Here is a 17,383-nt window from a genome sequence, read left to right on the forward strand (position 1 = left end):
GTTATTCAAATAATCTGCCCATTAAAATAAAAATTTCATCTTTAAGAGCAATTTTGACTTCACAGCAAAACTGAACAGAAAATACAGGGTTCCCCTACCCCCCACACACTCAGAGCCTCCCCCCACCATCAACATCAGGCACCAGAAGAAACATTTGTTACAAGCAATGGCGCTATACGGACACACCAGTATCACCCATATCCCATAGTTGACATTCGGTTTCACTCTTGGTGTTGTACATCCTGTAGGGTTTGACAAATTTGTAATAACATGTATCCACCCTTATACTGTCCAGAGTAATTTCACTACCCTAAACATTCTCTGTGCACCACCTCTGTGCATTTCTCCCCACTCCCAGCCCCTGCCATCTTTTTACTGTTTCCATAGTTTTACATTTTCCAGGATGTAATATAGTTGGAATCATACAGCATGTAGCTTTTTCAGATTGGCTTCTTTCACTTAGTATAAGGTTTCTCCATGCCTTTTCACGGCTTAATAGCTCATTTCTTTCTAGTGCTCAATACAGTTCATTGTCTGGATATACCACAGTTTATTTATCCATTCACCTGCTAAAGGACATCTAGGTTGCTTTCAAGTTTTGGCAATTACAAATAAAGCTGCTCTAAACATCCATGTGCAGGTTTCTGTGTGGACATAAGTTTTCAGCTCATTTGGGTAAACACTAAGAAGTGCAATGGCTGGATCTTCTGATAGGAGTATGTTTAGTTTTGTAAGAAAGCCAAACTGTCTTCCAAAGTTGCTGTATCATTTTGCATTCCTACCAGTAAGGAGAGTTCCTGTTGCTTCACATCCTCACCAGCACTTGTGTTGCCACCCTTGCCCATTTCTAAATTTGGCTATTTGTCTTTTCATTATTGAGTTGTAAGAATTTTATGTATGCTAGATACAAGTCCCTTATGGCACATGTGATTTGCAAAATTTTTCTCCCAGTTTGTGAGTTGTTTAGAGGGTTTTTTTTTTTGTTTTTTTTTTTTTGAGAAAGGGTCTCACTCTGTCGTCCAGACTAGAGTCCAGTGGCGCAATCTTGGCTCACCGCAACCTCCGCCTCCCAGGCTCAAGCAATTCTCCTGCCTCAGCCTCCCGACTAGCTGAGATTACAGGTGCCCACCACCACGCCAGCTAATTTTTGTATTTTTAATAGAGACAGGGTTTCACCATGTTGGCCAGGCTGGTCTCGAACTCCTGACCTCAGGTGATACACCCGCCTTGGCCTCCCAAAGTGCTAGGATTACAGGTGTGAGCCACCACCCCCGGCTGATATACTCATTTTATAGATGAGAAAACTGAGGCACAAAGAGACTAAGTTACTTTACAGCATTGGGGTTGGAGCCCAGGCAGCTGGTGCCACAGTCGGTTTTCTGACTCTCACAGCACCTATACCATGATATCTACCTGTGTGATTCTAACTGCACCATTGCAGTCCAGCCTAGGTGAGTCTCACTCTGTCTCAAAAAAAAAAAAAAGGATATATCAACACTATCTCATTGGTGTGTTGTGGGGCCTAGCCAAGTTAATGTACCTAGAAAACTAGAGAACAGTGGCTACTAAGGACATCTAAGGACACTTCATATAAACCTTAAGTGTGTTACAACTTCTTAAGTCAGTACTGAAGTTCAAAAGCTTCCATTTTATTATTATGCTTTATAATTTATGTATGTTACGTGCTTCCTTTTTTATAGCTCACTTGAATATACATAAACATTTTAGAAGATAATAAGGAAGAAAAAAGTATATCTGGTCTTTTAAACCTTCGAAATGGGAAAGTTTGGACTAGATGCAGGGGTAAGCTCAGTCCCGGCCCCTGGCCCTTCCCCAGTACTCACAGGCTCCTGTCAACTGCACCTTCAGAAAAAGACCGAGACTCTTAGGCAGGAGTCAGGCAGGTGGGGGGCGATCTGTCACGTGACCTAGACTCTGGGCCACCTGAGTTTCCTCATCTGTAAAATGTGGATGCCGACGGTACCTACCTGACCTGAGAGCGGAGAACACTGAGATATCTTGCCCGTGGCCTGCCCTGTGGTTAGCTGTCCTTTTTTCCTTGACACTTGTAGGTTCCTCTCGTGGGAAAACGCCAGCAAAGAGAGACACCCAGAATGGACGATCTAAGGTTCCTTCCAGCTTCCAAATTCTGTTCTGCTTTTCAGAGATCCAGGGCTCGGGATGCGAATGTCCCTGTCTACGATGGGGCTGCCGTTACAGCCTTCCTCCCGGGGCTCTGGAGACGCGCCGGCGCTTTGACACCTCTCCTGCGCTAAGGAAGAGTTGGTTTACAGAAAAACAAGTATACCCTGGCCCTGCAGAAAGCCGCCAGGCGGCAGGGCAAGCGCCACCGCAGTCCAGGCGCCATTATCTGCCTCAGCAGTTACCTCAGGGGCCCGCCGCGAGGAGGTTCTTCAAGGCCTGCGAGTCCACGGACACTACCAGGGAGCGCGGCGGGCAGCTGGATAGCAGGACGCTGACGGAAGTCCCGCAGTCGCTCGGCGTCCTCGGCGCCAGCTCACGACCCAGCGACCACTCTGCTGCCCGAGCGTCCCCTGGCGGCGACGCCGGCCCGTTAGCGCGACAGGTAGGTTAGTCCAAAGGCCAAGCGGCGCTTCTGTAGATGAGCATGCGCAGCCCCCACCCTTCGCTCAGCCAGAGAGAGGCTTCCCAGCCAATCGGAGAGCCTTACAGTCATCCTCCCGCCCACCCAGCATACAGGCGGGGCATTCCCCCTCAGCCAATGAGAAAAGACATTCGCCTGCGGGTCGCACGCGCGGCTTGCAAAGAGGTGGGGCTGTGGAGTGGATACTTTGGCAAGATGGCGGCGAGCGGCGTCCGCCAAGCTACCTCTACCGCCAGCACCTTTGTGAAGCCCATTTTCAGTCGGGACATGAACGAGGCCAAGCGGAGGGTGCGCGAGCTCTACCGCGCCTGGTATCGGGAGGTGCCGAACACTGGTGAGAGGTAGCGGCTTACGTGGGGACCCGGAGGCCGCCGCTGAAGGTCGTAGCCGGCCCAGCCGGGGTTTCTCTTGGGCCGAGCTGAGGTCACCAATTTGGGCAGAGGCGATTGCGGGTGCTTCAGGGGAAGAGCGTCACCGGAGCCTACCATGGGCCGGATCCGGCGGCGGCGCCGTGGTCAGACCGGCCGTCCCCAGCATTCGTACGGTGCCCTCGGAGCTTTGGTCTGTTTTGTCCCCCGCAATTGGCAAGAGGACGAGGACTGTCAGTGACACACTCACTTTGTGGGTGAGGCAGCGGAGGCACCGAGAGGCGAAGTGATGTGCCCAGGGCCCAGGCCGAGCCACTGGTGTACCTGGAACCCAAAGTCTAGAGTTGCAGAGTGTAATTTAGATGCCCGTTGGATTTTTTGTTTTGTTTGTGACAGAGTCTCGCTGTGTAGCCCAGCCTGGAGTGAAGTGGCACGATCTTGGCTCACTGCAACCTCTGCCTCCTGCGTTCAAGCGATTCTCCTACCTCAGCCTCCCGAGTAGCTGGGACTACAGGCGTTCGCTAGCACGCCTGGCTAATTTTTGTATCTTTAGTAGAGACGGGATTTCACCATGTTGGCCAGGCTGGTCTCCAACTCCTGACCTCAAGTGATCCGCTGGCCTTGGCCTCCCAAAGTACTGGGATTAGAGGCATGAGCCACTGCGCCCGACCTGACTCGGTGTTTTCACATGGCGCATAATGCTAGTCGGAGAAAGAGGTGTTTGTTTTTTTTGTTTTTTTTGTTTTTGTTTTGAGACGAAGTCTCGCTCTGTTGCTCAGGCTGCAGCGCAGTGGTGCGATCTCGGCTCACTGCAAGCCCCGCCTCCTGGGTTCTCGCCATTCTCCTGCCTCAGTCTCCCGAGTAGCTGGGATTACAGGCGCCCACCACCACGCCCGGCATATGTTTTTGTATTTTTAGTAGAGACGGGGTTTCACCGTGTTAGCCAGGATGGTCTCGATCTCCTGACCTCGTGATCCGCCCGTCTTGGCCTCCCGAAGCGTGAGAAAGAGGTGTTTTTGAGTGAGCTGGAGCATGGTGCCACTCCTCAGGGCTGTCGAGTCCCTGCTTGTGTGTGTGTGAAGAGGCGGTAGAATGTGGTGGTTAGGAGCATGGACTTTTATCCAGGCGCTGCCCTCAGCTAGCTATGTGACTTTGGGCCAGGTATTTCATCTGTTCCTGTTTCTTCATCTTTAAAATGGGAATGATAATTCCTTCTTCAGAAAGTTACTGTATTAAGTTAAAATATCTAGAGTGCTTAGAACAGGGCTTGGTGCATATTTAACTCATTAAATATTAGCTGCTGCCATTGTTTTTGTTGTTATTTTTGTTATTTATAGGGCTTACCTTAGCAGCAGCTTCCAAGCAGAACCCGGTTCTTTGACATATGAGAACCGTCTCTGCTCCACAGAGTCCCTGTCCTCAAGCTGACTTTTGGAAAAATTGCTACTGACCAGAACTTAAACCCACGCGTTACTAGAGAAGGAGAAACTTGAGTGATCCGCTGGTTCAGGGACTGCAAATTCAGATGCCTTCAGGGGCAGGCAGATAAAAGATGTGTGTGGGGAGTGACAGTAGCAGTGTGTATGTGTGTGTGTTTGGGGGTGGTGCATTCAAATTCAGAAGTTTGAAAACATAATGTTTACCTGGCAGAATACTTCTAGGAGTACCCAGAACCCTCTCTGGTTGCAGGAGGAAGGTGCTGGGGGAAGGAGGACCACATTGAAAAAGGGTGGCTTGTGAAGGGTAAATCAGTGGCCAAGTAGAAGACAGAACCCAGGTATCCTGACTCTGAGAATCCAGCTCTTTCTAAACCATCCCCTCCCAAGACCTTCCCTCAAATTCTGTTTTGGGAAGAAAGTCCTAAAGTCAGAAGGGTCTTGAGAGGAGGAAAAGAAGGCAGAGGGTTACAGGAGCCTAAAGAGCAAGGGAAGAGGAGAGAAAAGAAGGGGTCAAGGAGTGTGCATCCCTATGGGGAAGATCAGTGATCTGCAGCTGGCCAGTTACACAGACCTGTGCCACACGGGTTTTATGGTATCCATCATCAGGACTCCAGCTGAGGAATCAAATCAAGGAAGGGGAAAATAGTGTCAATACCTTAGAACAGCCTGAGCATTAATAAACAAAAGTAAAATTTTAAGTATTTAATGAAAAAAATAGTATTGATAACTCACTTTTTTTTGTTTGTTTGTTTGTTTGAGACAGTCTCACTCTGTCTCCCAGGCTGGAGTGCAATGGCGCGATCTCGGCTCACTGCAACCTCCGCCTCCCGGGTTCAAGTGATTCCCCATGCCTCAGCATCCCAAGTAGCTGGGATTATAGGCGCGCGCCACCACACCTGGCTAACTTTTGAATTTTTAGTAGAGATGGGGTTTCACCATGTTGGCCAGGCTGTCTCAAACTTCTGACCTCAGGTGATCCGCTGGCCTCAGCCTGCCAAAGTGCTGGGATTACAGGCATGAGCCACTGTGACTGGCTGATAACTAACGTTTATTGAAATGCTTACATATGACTCAGCACTATGCCTTATTTTAGGGTGGGCTCTAATAGTTTCCTTGCCTTGTAGATGAGAAAACTGAGGCACATAAATTTGTCTCAGATGACATCGTTAGGAAGTAGAAGAGCCTACCTGTAAACCCCTAATACCCGGCTCTTAGCTTCTACTGCAGTTTTCCCTGAATCTCCCAGGGCCCAGTTTTGCATGGGAGCACAGGGATAGAACTGCCTTTGAAACCTTCCTTGGAAAAAATATGACATGCTGTTTGCTGGCCGTAAGATAACAGGAGACTTTCTATAGAAACAGTTCATTCACTTAATTTCCATTTCATTAAGTATCTGTTGTACTTCAGAGTCAGTACTAGATGCCTAGAGAGATACAAAAATGAATAAAACACAACCCTGCCTTCAAGGGTCTGATGGTCTAGTCTTATGGTCTAGTCTATTATAGGCATTTAACCAGATAATTAAACCCAAGGTATTATAGAGGTATGGGGGGAAAAGTGTGACAGTTTTAACAGCCAGCATTTGGATCATGCTTTACAAGGTGTCACTTGATTTTTCACTATATTCCTTTAAAAGAATTAGGTTAGAGTTTATTTTCTTTCCTATTTTTTTTTAGATGAGATGACAGGCTAAGGAGGCTGTACCCCAGGCAAGATCATAATTTATAATGATCTGGAGACCTTACCCAGCTTATTTGACCCCTAATCCCACATTATTTTCCATTATACTATGCTGCCTTCCCATCTAAGAATACAGGCCTTGTGCCTTGTATGAATGCAACCAAAATGAATTGGAGCAAATAACTGAGAGCAGTATCGGATTGTCCTTCCGAATCTGTCAGAGCCTTCTGGACTCAAGAAAGCCTTAACAATGACTTCAGAAAAGCACACAGAGACTGTGGAAAAGTCACCTTCACCCAAAAGGGGTACTTCCTTTTGAGCCTCTCAGATTTTTTCAAATTGAAATAGAAGTATTCAGGATTCAAAGAATAAGCCAGGAATTTGAGAGTTGAGAAAGAACAATTGGAACTGATTTACATCAGGGTTTCTCAACAGTGGCATGTGGGCTGGACGATTGCTGTGCAGGGCTGTCCCCTGCATCATAGGATGTTTAGCAGCATCCCTGGCCTCTACCCACAAGATGCCAGTAGCACCCACCCCATGGGTGTGACAACCAAAAATGCTTCCAGACACTACCAAACGTTCTGGGGGGCAAAATCATTGCTGGTTTGCCACAGATTTAGACCAAGGAACGATTCAGTCTACAGCTAGGCTATTTCCATTTGCTTTTCTGCAGCCTTTCTCGCTGGTTGGGGGGTGCATTCAGAGTGTTGGGATGGGAGGAGGGAGCCTGGGACAGACCTATATGGAATTTGTCTTTCTATAGACAAGGGTTCTTAATCTGAGGATGGGCACTCAAGGATCTGTAACCTCCTGAAACTGTAAGTAAAATGTTGCATTTATGCATGTGAACATTTTGCTGATGAGAAGATTCATCACCCAGTGCCCTGCTGTGTAGTAGTTCAGGAGATCATGAGGAATGGGAGCTGATGGGCACAAGCTCCCGTAAGTATGCCCAGAGAAATCTTGTTTTTTTGTTCCCAAAGTTGGTCAGGAATCTAAAATAAAAAATGCAGGAAAGATAAGCACTGATAGTAGGGCAAGATTCCTCATAGTCTCTTCCTTAAAAGAGCACTGGATTGTAAAAAAAATAAAAAACCAAACCCTGGATTCTAGGCACACGTGTACCAAGGACAGGTTTGGTCAGGTGTGGTAGCTTACACTTGTAATCCCAGCACTTTGGGAGGCAGAGGCAGAAGGATCGCTTAAGCCCAGGAGTTCAAGACCAGCTTAGGCAATGTAGTGAGACGCCCGTCTCCACAAAAAACTAAAAAAGTATGGGCGTGATGGTGCGTGCGTGTAGTCTCAGCTACTTGGGAGGCTGAGGTGGGAGAATTGCTTGAGCCGGGAGGTCAAGGCTGCAGTGAGCCATGATCATGCCATTGCACTCCAGCCTGGGTGACAGAGCAAGACCATGTCTTAAAAAAATAATAATAAAATTCCAGGTTCCATATTAGTTTGCATTTATTTTTGCATCTGTCTTCTTATTGTCCCTTTGTCTGCTCTCTGGAATTCCTAATATACCTTGGTGAACAGCTCTGTGGGAGGTAGAACTCAAATTTATAGTGTTTGCCCTTTTCCATGGTATAAATACTCCCACTATGATTGATTTTTAAGTGAAGTCAGTGTGGACGGATTTGGGAAGAGATATGTAAAGCTGGCTCTCCATGAGAGCCTGCTCCAGCACACCCTGGACACTTACTTCTAGTGAATGATCCTCTGTCCTCTGTGGTGTTAACATTGACCTATCAAGCTGGGATGCCAGTTCTAGTAGATTTCTGCTGTTGCTTTTTCCTTGGTTGGATCAGAAACTTTGTTTTCTTTGCAGCATGGCCTGATATGTCCCTCAGCAGAGGCTTTATTTTTCTATCACTGTCACTAAGTTAGGAGTAAAAAGATTCAGGTGAGGTGCAGTGGCTCATGCCCATAATCCCAACACCTTTTGGGAGGTCAAGGATTGCTGGAAGCCAGGAGCCAGACCAGCCTGGGAAACATAGTGAGACCCTGTTTCTACCAAAAAATAAAAATAAAAAAAATAAGGTTCAAACTTTATTGCTAATTCAATCAGAAAATGGCCTTCATCATTTTCAGAGCTGGTTGATAGTTCTGTAGGCCAGGGTGAACATGTCACAGGAATGGCCACAAGACAAGGTATTCCAAAGGAATACACTGGTTTCCTTCACTACAGTGCTCATTCTAGCCTGGGAGCCTTGATTTTGCTGTCCCCACAGCCTAGTGTGCCTCTGTCACCCTATGTGTATCCCACCTACCACGCAAGACCCTATTCATGACCTTGTCATCAACAAATCCACTGATGGCTGAGCGTCCCAGGGGGTGGTAATGCATGTAACTAAAACCTAATTTTCAAAGGATATCCTTACGTCTCATCTGAAGTTCCAGGTTACTGAATCTTTGTCACTGTTTTAGGAGCTTAATCAGGGATTGTTGAATATTATGATTTTATGTTTATATTCATAGCTGGCTGTCCCTCCAGTCAGAATTTAACACCTAGACAAGTGGAGCTACATCTTAAACTTTGCTTCCTCTAAGTAACCTAAGATGGTATTAATTGCTTGTTGGATTGAAGCCTCCCTAACCTGCATAAACCCCTAGCAGTCTCCCTCAACTCAAAGTTTGTGTAGTACTTAACAGCCTAGGCCACATCCTTTTACATTAATTTCAATCCTGTTTTCTTTTGCCGATTGTTCCATATAAAAAAAATGCTAATGTCTATTGAGAGCTTATTCCATGTGAGGCACTATTGTGAGCATTTTGCATTGTCTCATGAAATCTCCACAAGAGCCCTGGAGTTATATGTGCTGTTATTGTCTTCATTTTATTGATAAATAAATACACTCAGCCAGGAAAATGGCTCACGCATGTAATCCCAGCAACTTGCCGGGCTGAGAGGCAGGAGGATCACGGGGGCCCAGGAGTTCAAGGGTGCAAGTAGCTATGATCACACAGAGCAAGACCCTGTCTCCAAAAAAATAATTTTTTTTTTTTTGAGACACAGTCTCACTCTTTCACCCAGGCTGGAGTGCAGTGGCACCATCTCAGCTCACTGCCACCGCCGCCTCCCGGGTTGAAGTGATTCTCCTGCCTCAGCCTCCTGAGTAGCTGGGATTACAGGCGCCCGCCACCATGCCTGGCTAATGTTTGTAATTTTAGTAGAGATGGGGTTTCGCCATGTTGGCCAGGCTGGTCTTAAACTCCTGACCTCAGGTGATCCACCCTCCTCAGCCTCCCAAAGTGCTGGGGATTATAGGCGTGAGCCGCCGCACCCGGCTAAAAAAATAATTAAAAAAAAAATACACTCAGGTACAAGAAAGTTAACTTACACAGGATCATATACCTAACAAAAGTTGGGATTTGAACCCAGGTTGTTCAAACTCTTGAACAATGCTTTACTGCCTCTTCAAATTCAGTGGTCTTTTTCCCCAAACAAAATAATAAGTTCCTTGAGAGCAAATGCCATGAATCACACGTCTCATCCTCAGGCACCTAGCCTAGGGTCAGACTAATTTTTGGTGAAGGAATGAATGGGCGACCTGTATGTGTTCAATGAGTATCCTTTGACTCTAGTTTTAAAAACATGTTTTAACCATACAATTTCTACCCTGAGTCATGTTTTTCTCTCTAGTACACCAATTCCAGCTGGACATCACTGTGAAAATGGGACGGGATAAAGTCCGAGAAATGTTTATGAAGAATGCCCACGTCACAGACCCCAGGGTGGTTGATCTTCTGGTCATTAAGGTAACTGACCCTCCCTGACCAATTTAAAAGATCACCAACTTGTTCACTACTTCTCAGTCTTTGCAAATGAACATTTTGTCTCCAAGTTTAGAAAGCAGCTACTGGTTCAGCAGTGATTATTGCTGTATTTCAGAGAAATACTTGAACTTGGAGGTTATCATCTGGATAAACAGATAAGATTCATCAAGGCAACATCCACTGGGACTTGCATTTTATAACCAAAAAAAAAAAAAAAAGATATAGGGAGGAAAGTTTGAATTCTTCTTGAACCTCATCCCTAGAAGTTACCACTTCATCTGAATGCCAGTTTACAGCTGGAAGAGGCAGTTAGGCTGGTTATGAGTCCTGTATAAATGGGGTCAAATCCTGGGGCTGATTCTGTCCCCCTGGCCAGTCACATTAGCATCAATGGGAGCTTCAGCATAGACCAGTCAGTAACAGAAGAAATGATAAACAGAAACATAAGCCAGTCAAGTTAGGTGGTCATGGGATAAGAGCCTGTTAACCTATATGTTTCTCCTCTTGGTACCAGTTAACCACAGAGTTAAAGAATCTTTGAAAGGTCTCAGAAATCATTTACCCCAACCATCTCATTGTCCAGACATAGAAACTTTGCCCAGACAGAGTAGTTACTTGCCGAAGGTCATTCAACAAGTCCATGCTGAGCAGAGAATAGAATCCTGGCCTTCAGTGTCATATGCCTTCAACTTGACCACTGTGACTGACGACCTCTCTCCTCGCTGTTCAGGGAAAGATGGAACTGGAAGAAACAATTAAAGTATGGAAGCAGCGGACGCATGTTATGCGGTTCTTCCATGAAACAGAAGCGCCAAGGCCAAAGGATTTCCTATCCAAGTTCTATGTTGGCCATGACCCATGAAGTCACTCAGTGGAAAGGTGCATGTTGATATTATTTTAGAGCACAAATAAACTCGCTATACGATGGTCACTTTGTGATAGAATTCCATTGATGAACCAATTTTCTGAAGCCTGTTTTTGCCTGAGCAAGTGGGGCTTTGGTATACACACCACCTGTTCTTTCCCTTTTCTTGAAATGTGGTGTTTGCTGTAAATTGGATTGAATTATTTTTCTCAGAGCCTTGCATGTCAGTAAACAGGAAGGAAGGAGGCCATCTGTTCAAAAACTGACACTGGGCATGAGGCTGGATAACTTGTTAATGTAGTATTTTGTACAGTCCCCATGATTAGACACCTTTGTGTCAGGGCACAGATTATCCAAAATTAGCCAGCTCTTGCTGTCAGAGAGGGATCAGAGCAGCACTAACAGGTGCAAAAGTAGAGCTGTCAAAATGGGCTAGTTTTCCTTGGGTTCTGAAGAAAATGGATGTGCAAAGGCTTGGCTCCACTACTTGTAACAAGCTCTAGCCCTTAAAATGAAATTAACTTCCTACTCAGGCACCCTGCTAGGTGCACAGCTATTCAATATACACACAGAGAACAGAAATATTCCTACGGTCTTTGCAAACTCTGGTGTACCTCTCAGTGGCAGGAAAATAAACAACAACCCCGGTTCAAGAACTGATCTCTGTTTGGATGGTAGTCTTCTCTCGTCCTTCCCAGGGCAATCCAAATGATAGAGAAGGGGGTTTGGAATCTATAGGTATCATCACTGAGGAGTCCCATACTTTTTTTTTTTTTTTTGTAGAGATGGGGTCTCTCCATTGCCCAGGCTGGTCTTTTTTTCTTTTTCTTTCTTTTTTTTTTTTTTTTTTGAGATGGAGTCTCGCTGTTGTTGCCCAGGCTGGAGTGCAGTGGCGTGATCTTGGCTCACTGCACCCTCCGCTTCCCGGTTCAAGTGATTCTCCCTGCCTCAGCCTCCCAAGTAGCTGGGATTACAGGCGTGGACCACCACATCCAGCTAGTTTTACATTTTTAGAAGAGACGGAGTTTCACCATGTTGGCCAGGCTGCTCTCAAACTCTTGACCTCAAGCAATCCACCCGCCTTGGCCTCCCAAAGTGCTGGCGTGAGCCACTGCGCCCAGGCTGGTCTTGAACTTTGGGCTCAAGTGATCCTCCTGCCTCAGCCTCCCAAAGTGTTGGGACTACAGGCCTCAGCCATTGTGCATGGCCCCAAAACTTACGGCACCAAGGATCCCTTTATATTTTCACCTTAGGAACCTGAGGAAAAAACTCAAAAATGTTTTTGTGTTCTCTCACTCAGTAACAATAAACACATAAGACTTCTGTGATCAAACGTATGAGGGTTTCTCCCCACACTAAGCAAGCAGTCAGTTCTGCAGCAGACACCAGCTGGCTGTCCTCCAATTCTCTTCCAACACTATCTACCTGGAGATAGCATCAGATTCCACGGGTTTGGGGCTCAGTCCCACAAGACTGCTCCCACCCCCATTAGACAACATTCACAAGTCCAAGCCTCCAGCACTTCTGAGCTTCAAGTTGGAGTTCCCATGACCCCTTCTTTTTAATTTGCTGGAGCAGCTTGCAGAACTCGGGAACACTTAGGTCCATTTACTGGTTTATTGTAAAGGATATCACAAAAGATACAGATGAAGAGATGCATAGGGTGAGGTATAGAAGAAGGGGCATGGAGCTTCCAGGTTCTCTCCAGGCATGCCACTTTCCAAAGCCAAGTGTTCTGTTCTCCGAAAGCTCTCTGAACGTGTCTTCTTGGGCCTTTTATGGAGACCTCATTGGATAGGGATGATTGAAGCATGGACAACGGTGGAAAAATGGGAGTAGACAAAAGAGGCATAATCTAATACAGATGGAGTGGGGAAGTCCAACAAGGCCCGTCCACATTTCTTCCTCCCAGGTAAGGGAAAGAATCCCTTCTGAAATGGGGGTCTCATGACCTAAAATTAGACAAGGTAGGTCAGAGAATTCTTTTTACGGCCAACTCGAAGACAGGCAAAGGAAGATTATACTTTTAGTTTCTATGGCCTGCCTTGGGGAGAAAAAGCAGCAGGTGAAAGGAGGTCAGGAGAAGGTCTGAGAAAGAGACTGTTGTTTTCTGAGGCCCGAAGTGCCCAACATTGTAACAAAAGCCTAAAACAAGGGCTTTGCGAGTTATAAGCCAGGAAATAGATGAAAACCTATATATATCCTCATATCACAGAACCCAAGTTTTGAATCATTCTAGTTATATTTAAGTAGTATGCTAACAAGCAGAGCGTACTACTTAAATGACTGGCACTGAACACAGAATGGCATGAGGCTTTAGTTAGGCCGTGTAGCTTTCTTAAGGGAAAATGCGCAGTTTCTGTTGGGCTTTTGTAAACAATGAAAATCGTTCCCAGGCCCCCAGAATAGTTCACCGGGCTCCACTGCAGCCTGGATAGCCTGGGCCTATGTTTCTCTCATGAATAAAGGACAGCAGAGACAACCGCACCAACTAGAGCCTAGGCATACTGAGAAACTACAGCAATCACTCAGTCACACACAGCTGATATTTATTATGTTTATTCATAATTTGATTGCTTGTTTGTGCAGTGCTTAGTGGACAGCACATCTCAGGGAGCCTGCCAGAGCCTGGGGTAGGATATGGTCATGGACCATACAGGAAGCTTCACCAGACTGGGAGGCTGAGGGCCTTCCCTGAGCCCTTCTGCTGATAGGGAAGGCAGAGAAGCTGAGAGCATCACCATTTCTTCAGTTACTGCTTTCTCCTTTCTGTAATGCCTGGAAGAAAGGAAAGCAGCAGTGAACTGGGCAACAGAGTAGTCTTCCATCCGCAGACTGAAAGAATTCCACAAAGTGCTTCTGTCAAACATGGCAGGAGAAAGGCAGCTTTGAGCACGTTTGATTGTTTATGCATATGTTAACTGGGCGTTCACCACAGGCCAGGCACTGGGGGCCCAAATGTATAAAAAACGTCCCCTGCCAGCAAGAAGCTCAGAGTCTAGTAAAATTTTGGTTTGAGTGTGTTTAGACACATAATACCGAGTATTTGAAGAGAGGTACTGGAGGTACTGGTTGCTCAGAGGAAGGAGTAGTCAACTTTCAAATGAAGGGAGGAAGGAAGACTTCAAAGACACTGTAGAATGGGGTGGAATTAAGACCCAGAGCTCTCGGAAACAGCCTTCCATGTGGGAAGAACAATGAGCCAATGTTTGGGGGTGGGTATGAGTGGTGAAAACTCAAGAAATGGTGAATACTGGGAATCGGTGTGTGGCTGGAAATATGGAAGATGAGACTGGAATAAGAGGTGTGACCAGATTATGGCAAGCCTTGAATGCCAGGCTAAGGAGTCACGAGTGTCCTCATCTCTGACAGTAATGCCATGAAGCACATATTAGAGCACATGAAGACGGCTGGGCGCAGTGACTCATGCCTGTAATCGCAGCACTCTGGGAGGCCAGGGTGGGTGGATCACCTGAGGTCGGGAGTTTGAGACCAACCTGACTAACATGGAGAAACCCTGTCTCTACTAAAAATACAAAATTAGCCAGGCATGGTGGCACATGCCCGTAATCCAAGCTACTCAGTAGGCTGAGGCAGGAGAATCGCTTGAACCTGGAAGGCAGAGGTTGCAGTGAGTTGAGATCATGCCATTGCACTCCAGCCTGGGTAACAAGAGCGAAACTCCGTCTCAAAAAACAAACAAAAAACATTAGCCACCAAGTGGGTCAATTCATTAAAGCTTCTGCCCTCATTGTCCAAATGCTGCTACCAGGCCAGACTGCATCACAGACAGATGCTCCACCCTGCTTCCTCGTCCATCTAGGGTAAAGCAAGTCTTACCTGTTAGTCATCATCATCGTCATCCTCTGGAACAAAAATGTCATGTTCCTCAAGTAGAGCAGCAAAGTTCTTGCTAATGAGTGTCCCGACATAGAGAAAGGGGATCACAATGGAGAACACACGGAGAAGGCCAAAGGACATCTGCAGAGGGTCAGAGTGGCAGCTGTGAGCTCCAGAGCCCACTCTGGCAGGACCAAAGAAGACCTGGCCCTCTCACGGACATACCCTCCTGTGGACCTCAGACCCATCATAAGCAACTTGATTTTAAAATCCTTGGAAAAATTCAGGGCAAGAAAAGTAATTAGAAAAGGAGAGGGCCAGGCGGGGTGGCTCACACCTGTAATCCCAGCACTTTGGGAAGCCAAGGTGGGTGGACCACCTGAGGTCAGGAGCTTGAGACCAGCCTAGCCAACATAGCGAAACCCCGTCTCTACTAAAAATACAAAAAATTGGCCCAGCATGGTGGCGCACGCCTGTAATCCCAGCTACTTGGGAGGCTGAGGCAGGAGAATTGCTTGAACCCAGGAGACAGGGGTTGCAGTGAGCCAAGATTGCACCATTGCACTCCAGCCTTGGCAACAGAGTGAGGCTCTGTCTTAAAAAAAGAAAAAAGGCCAGGCCGGGCGCGGTGGCTCAAGCCTGTAATCCCAGCACTTTGGGAGGCCGAGACGGGCGGATCACGAGGTCAGGAGATCGAGACCATCCTGGCGAACACGGTGAAACCCTGTCTCTACTAAAAAAATACCAAAAACTAGCCGGGCGAGGTGGCGGGCGCCTGTAGTCCCAGCTACTCTGGAGGCTGAGGCGGGAGAATGGCGTAAACCCGGGAGGCGGAGCTTGCAGTGAGCTGAGATCCGGCCACTGCACTCCAGCCTGGGAGACAGAGCCAGACTCCATCTCAAAAAAAAAAAAAAAAAAAAAAAAGGAAAAAAGGCCAGGCGCAGTGGCTCATATCTGTAATCCCAGCACTTTGGGAGGCCGAGGCAAGCAGATCACGAGGTCAGGAGTTCGAAACCAGCCTGGCCAACATGGTGAAACCCCATCTCTACTAAAAATACAAAAAATTAGCCGGGTGTGGTGGTACACGCCTGTAGTCCCAGCTACTCAGAAGACTGAGGCAGAAGAATCACTTGAACCCGGGAGGCGGAGGTTGCAGTGAGCGGAGACTGTGCCACTGTACTCCAGCCTGGGTGACACAGTGAGACTCCATCTCAAAACAAAAAAGAAAAAGGGATAAGGTGACTGTTATGGCCATCAAAGTGGATGAAAAGTCCACTGGAAAGAAAAGTCAAAGGCACCCTAGACATTTAAAGTTAGGACACAGCCTGCTAATTACTTTAAATCCCTACAGGCATACGGGTGCACCAGTACTAGGAGGGCCAGACTATGGTGAGCTCTACCTGAACACGAAATACACGAAAACCGATGACAGAAAGATGTACACTGAAGGGATATTCTATACAGTTCATTAAGTAACACGTTCCCTGATGCCTGAGAAATTTGATTTAAAAATTTTAGAAACAGATGTATTTGAAAGTAGGCATGTATTTACACTCAAAGACTATTTAGATGGATTGGGAGAATGTCAGTAAAATCTCAGCAACGTTTCTCTCGTATTCCTAGAATTTTAAAAAGTTTTTTGCAACTGTTTTGATAAGGCAGGTCTTTCCCAACATGGACCTGCAGTCAACTGTGTGAGTTAGCATAGGCCAGACTAGCTTTAAGAGAATGTTTTTTTTTAACTCCCACACCAACAGCCCTGCAGTACTAAAGCAAACTTTTGTTGGATATAAGGGACTGTTTCCGTTTTCCCTAGAAAAACTCAAGCATGTGACAGCGTTCAGTGTTAGAAAAAGATAGAACCTGATGGGGACGGTACCAGCAAGAAACCCGGATGCTGCGGCCTCAGCGATGGCCTTGGATACTAACTTCACCGCTCTAGCCCGATTGTTCATTTGAAAAACCGTGATTTTAATAATTCCCTGCATATCTAGCAGGACTGTAAATCACATGAATACTAGGTGACAACTCATAAAAAGATGAGGCCCGTCCCACGTACCCTTTATTTACAGAATCCTTTCACAATTAATATTTCATCCCATAAACTAGGAGACAGGCAGGGCAGAGATTACAGGACTGGTCTAAGCTATAAGCACACGGCCTAGTCTTCTGACTCCAGAGGTGCAGAGCACCCCACCTCTCAGGACAAGCTAATGTGAAAGGCCATCTTCCTCAGCGTTTTCCCCCCATCTTCTGTCTACCTACCATTTTCTACACACCTGTCAAAATCAGCAACTCATTAGCGTTATTTATTCTTGGTCCGCCTTCCAGTCTAAGGTGGTCGTTATGATTGGCCTTGGCTCCCGTCAATCAGCACCGCCCTCACGCACTCCCCACAATGATTGGCCTCAGCCCCTTCACCCCGTCTCCAGGCAGACACTCACTTTCACCGGTTTGGGCAAAATGGCGCCGCTGCGGGTAACGATGACTGACCTCGACGGTACCAGGCTCTGGCCTAAGCCACTCCGTGCGGCGGCGACATCGCCATCTTTCCTCAAGCTAGGCCTGCTTCGGAGAGCCCCGGACCTGACTGGTGCCAGTGCTAGCCAGCGAGCCGCTCCGGACGCCATGCCCCCAGCTCCGCCCCTCACCAGGGCAGCCGGACCCCACCGCCCGGCCCGGGTGCCGCCCTCGGGAAGAACGCTGACCGAAGCCTCGCGAGACTTTGAGGAGCACACGAGAAGCCCAGCCCTCGCATTCTCGCAGTGCTGGCGGCTCCTGGGGCGGT

The 17,383-nt window shown here is 47.0% G+C and overlaps 2 protein-coding genes and 1 long non-coding RNA gene across 14 annotated transcripts in view; 1 reads left to right on the forward strand and 2 right to left on the reverse strand.

The window, feature by feature from the left end:
• The window catches only part of LOC103223413 (uncharacterized), a 40,157-nt gene extending 37,438 nt beyond the window's left edge, over positions 1 to 2,719 (reverse strand). For 7 of the 12 annotated variants that reach the window (XR_012089439.1, XR_012089443.1, XR_012089435.1 and 4 more), the window contains exon 1: positions 1,989 to 2,718. This is a non-coding gene — a long non-coding RNA (uncharacterized lncRNA). Of the gene's footprint in view, positions 1 to 1,988 lie in introns of all 12 variants that reach the window. The other 5 variants (XR_012089437.1, XR_012089444.1, XR_012089442.1 and 2 more) reach the window with 4 other exon arrangements.
• A 31-nt stretch (positions 2,720 to 2,750) lies between these two features.
• Positions 2,751 to 10,821, forward strand: NDUFA6 (NADH:ubiquinone oxidoreductase subunit A6). Its single transcript, XM_007975960.3, has 3 exons — positions 2,751 to 2,960; positions 9,757 to 9,872; positions 10,621 to 10,821. The coding sequence occupies exons 1-3, from the start codon at positions 2,822 to 2,824 to the stop codon at positions 10,750 to 10,752; spliced, it is 387 nt and encodes a 128-aa protein (XP_007974151.2). The 5' UTR covers positions 2,751 to 2,821; the 3' UTR covers positions 10,753 to 10,821.
• Positions 10,822 to 13,298: 2,477 nt separating this feature from the next.
• SMDT1 (single-pass membrane protein with aspartate rich tail 1) lies at positions 13,299 to 17,325 on the reverse strand. Its single transcript, XM_007975955.3, has 3 exons — positions 17,040 to 17,325; positions 14,596 to 14,736; positions 13,299 to 13,533 (listed from the first exon to the last, which is right to left on the reverse strand). The coding sequence occupies exons 1-2, from the start codon at positions 17,223 to 17,225 to the stop codon at positions 14,599 to 14,601; spliced, it is 324 nt and encodes a 107-aa protein (XP_007974146.1). The 5' UTR covers positions 17,226 to 17,325; the 3' UTR covers positions 13,299 to 13,533; positions 14,596 to 14,598.
• Positions 17,326 to 17,383: the final 58 nt, after the last annotated feature.

The sequence above is a fragment of the Chlorocebus sabaeus genome, chromosome 19, assembly GCF_047675955.1.
Source record: "Chlorocebus sabaeus isolate Y175 chromosome 19, mChlSab1.0.hap1, whole genome shotgun sequence".
In the NCBI taxonomy this organism is placed as follows: Eukaryota; Metazoa; Chordata; class Mammalia; order Primates; family Cercopithecidae; genus Chlorocebus; species Chlorocebus sabaeus.

Excerpts from the sequence above, each read along its gene's own strand:
- SMDT1 (XM_007975955.3), bottom strand. The coding sequence starts at position 17,225 with ATGGCGTCCGGAGCGGCTCGCTGGCTAGCACTGGCACCAGTCAGGTCC. Across the intron at positions 14,737-17,039 it reads TTTTGCCCAAACCGGTGAAA|ATGTCCTTTGGCCTTCTCCG; the intron begins GTGAGTGTCTGC and ends GACCCTCTGCAG.
- NDUFA6 (XM_007975960.3), top strand. The coding sequence starts at position 2,822 with ATGGCGGCGAGCGGCGTCCGCCAAGCTACCTCTACCGCCAGCACCTTT. Across the intron at positions 2,961-9,756 it reads TCGGGAGGTGCCGAACACTG|TACACCAATTCCAGCTGGAC; the intron begins GTGAGAGGTAGC and ends TTTTCTCTCTAG. Across the intron at positions 9,873-10,620 it reads TTGATCTTCTGGTCATTAAG|GGAAAGATGGAACTGGAAGA; the intron begins GTAACTGACCCT and ends CTCGCTGTTCAG.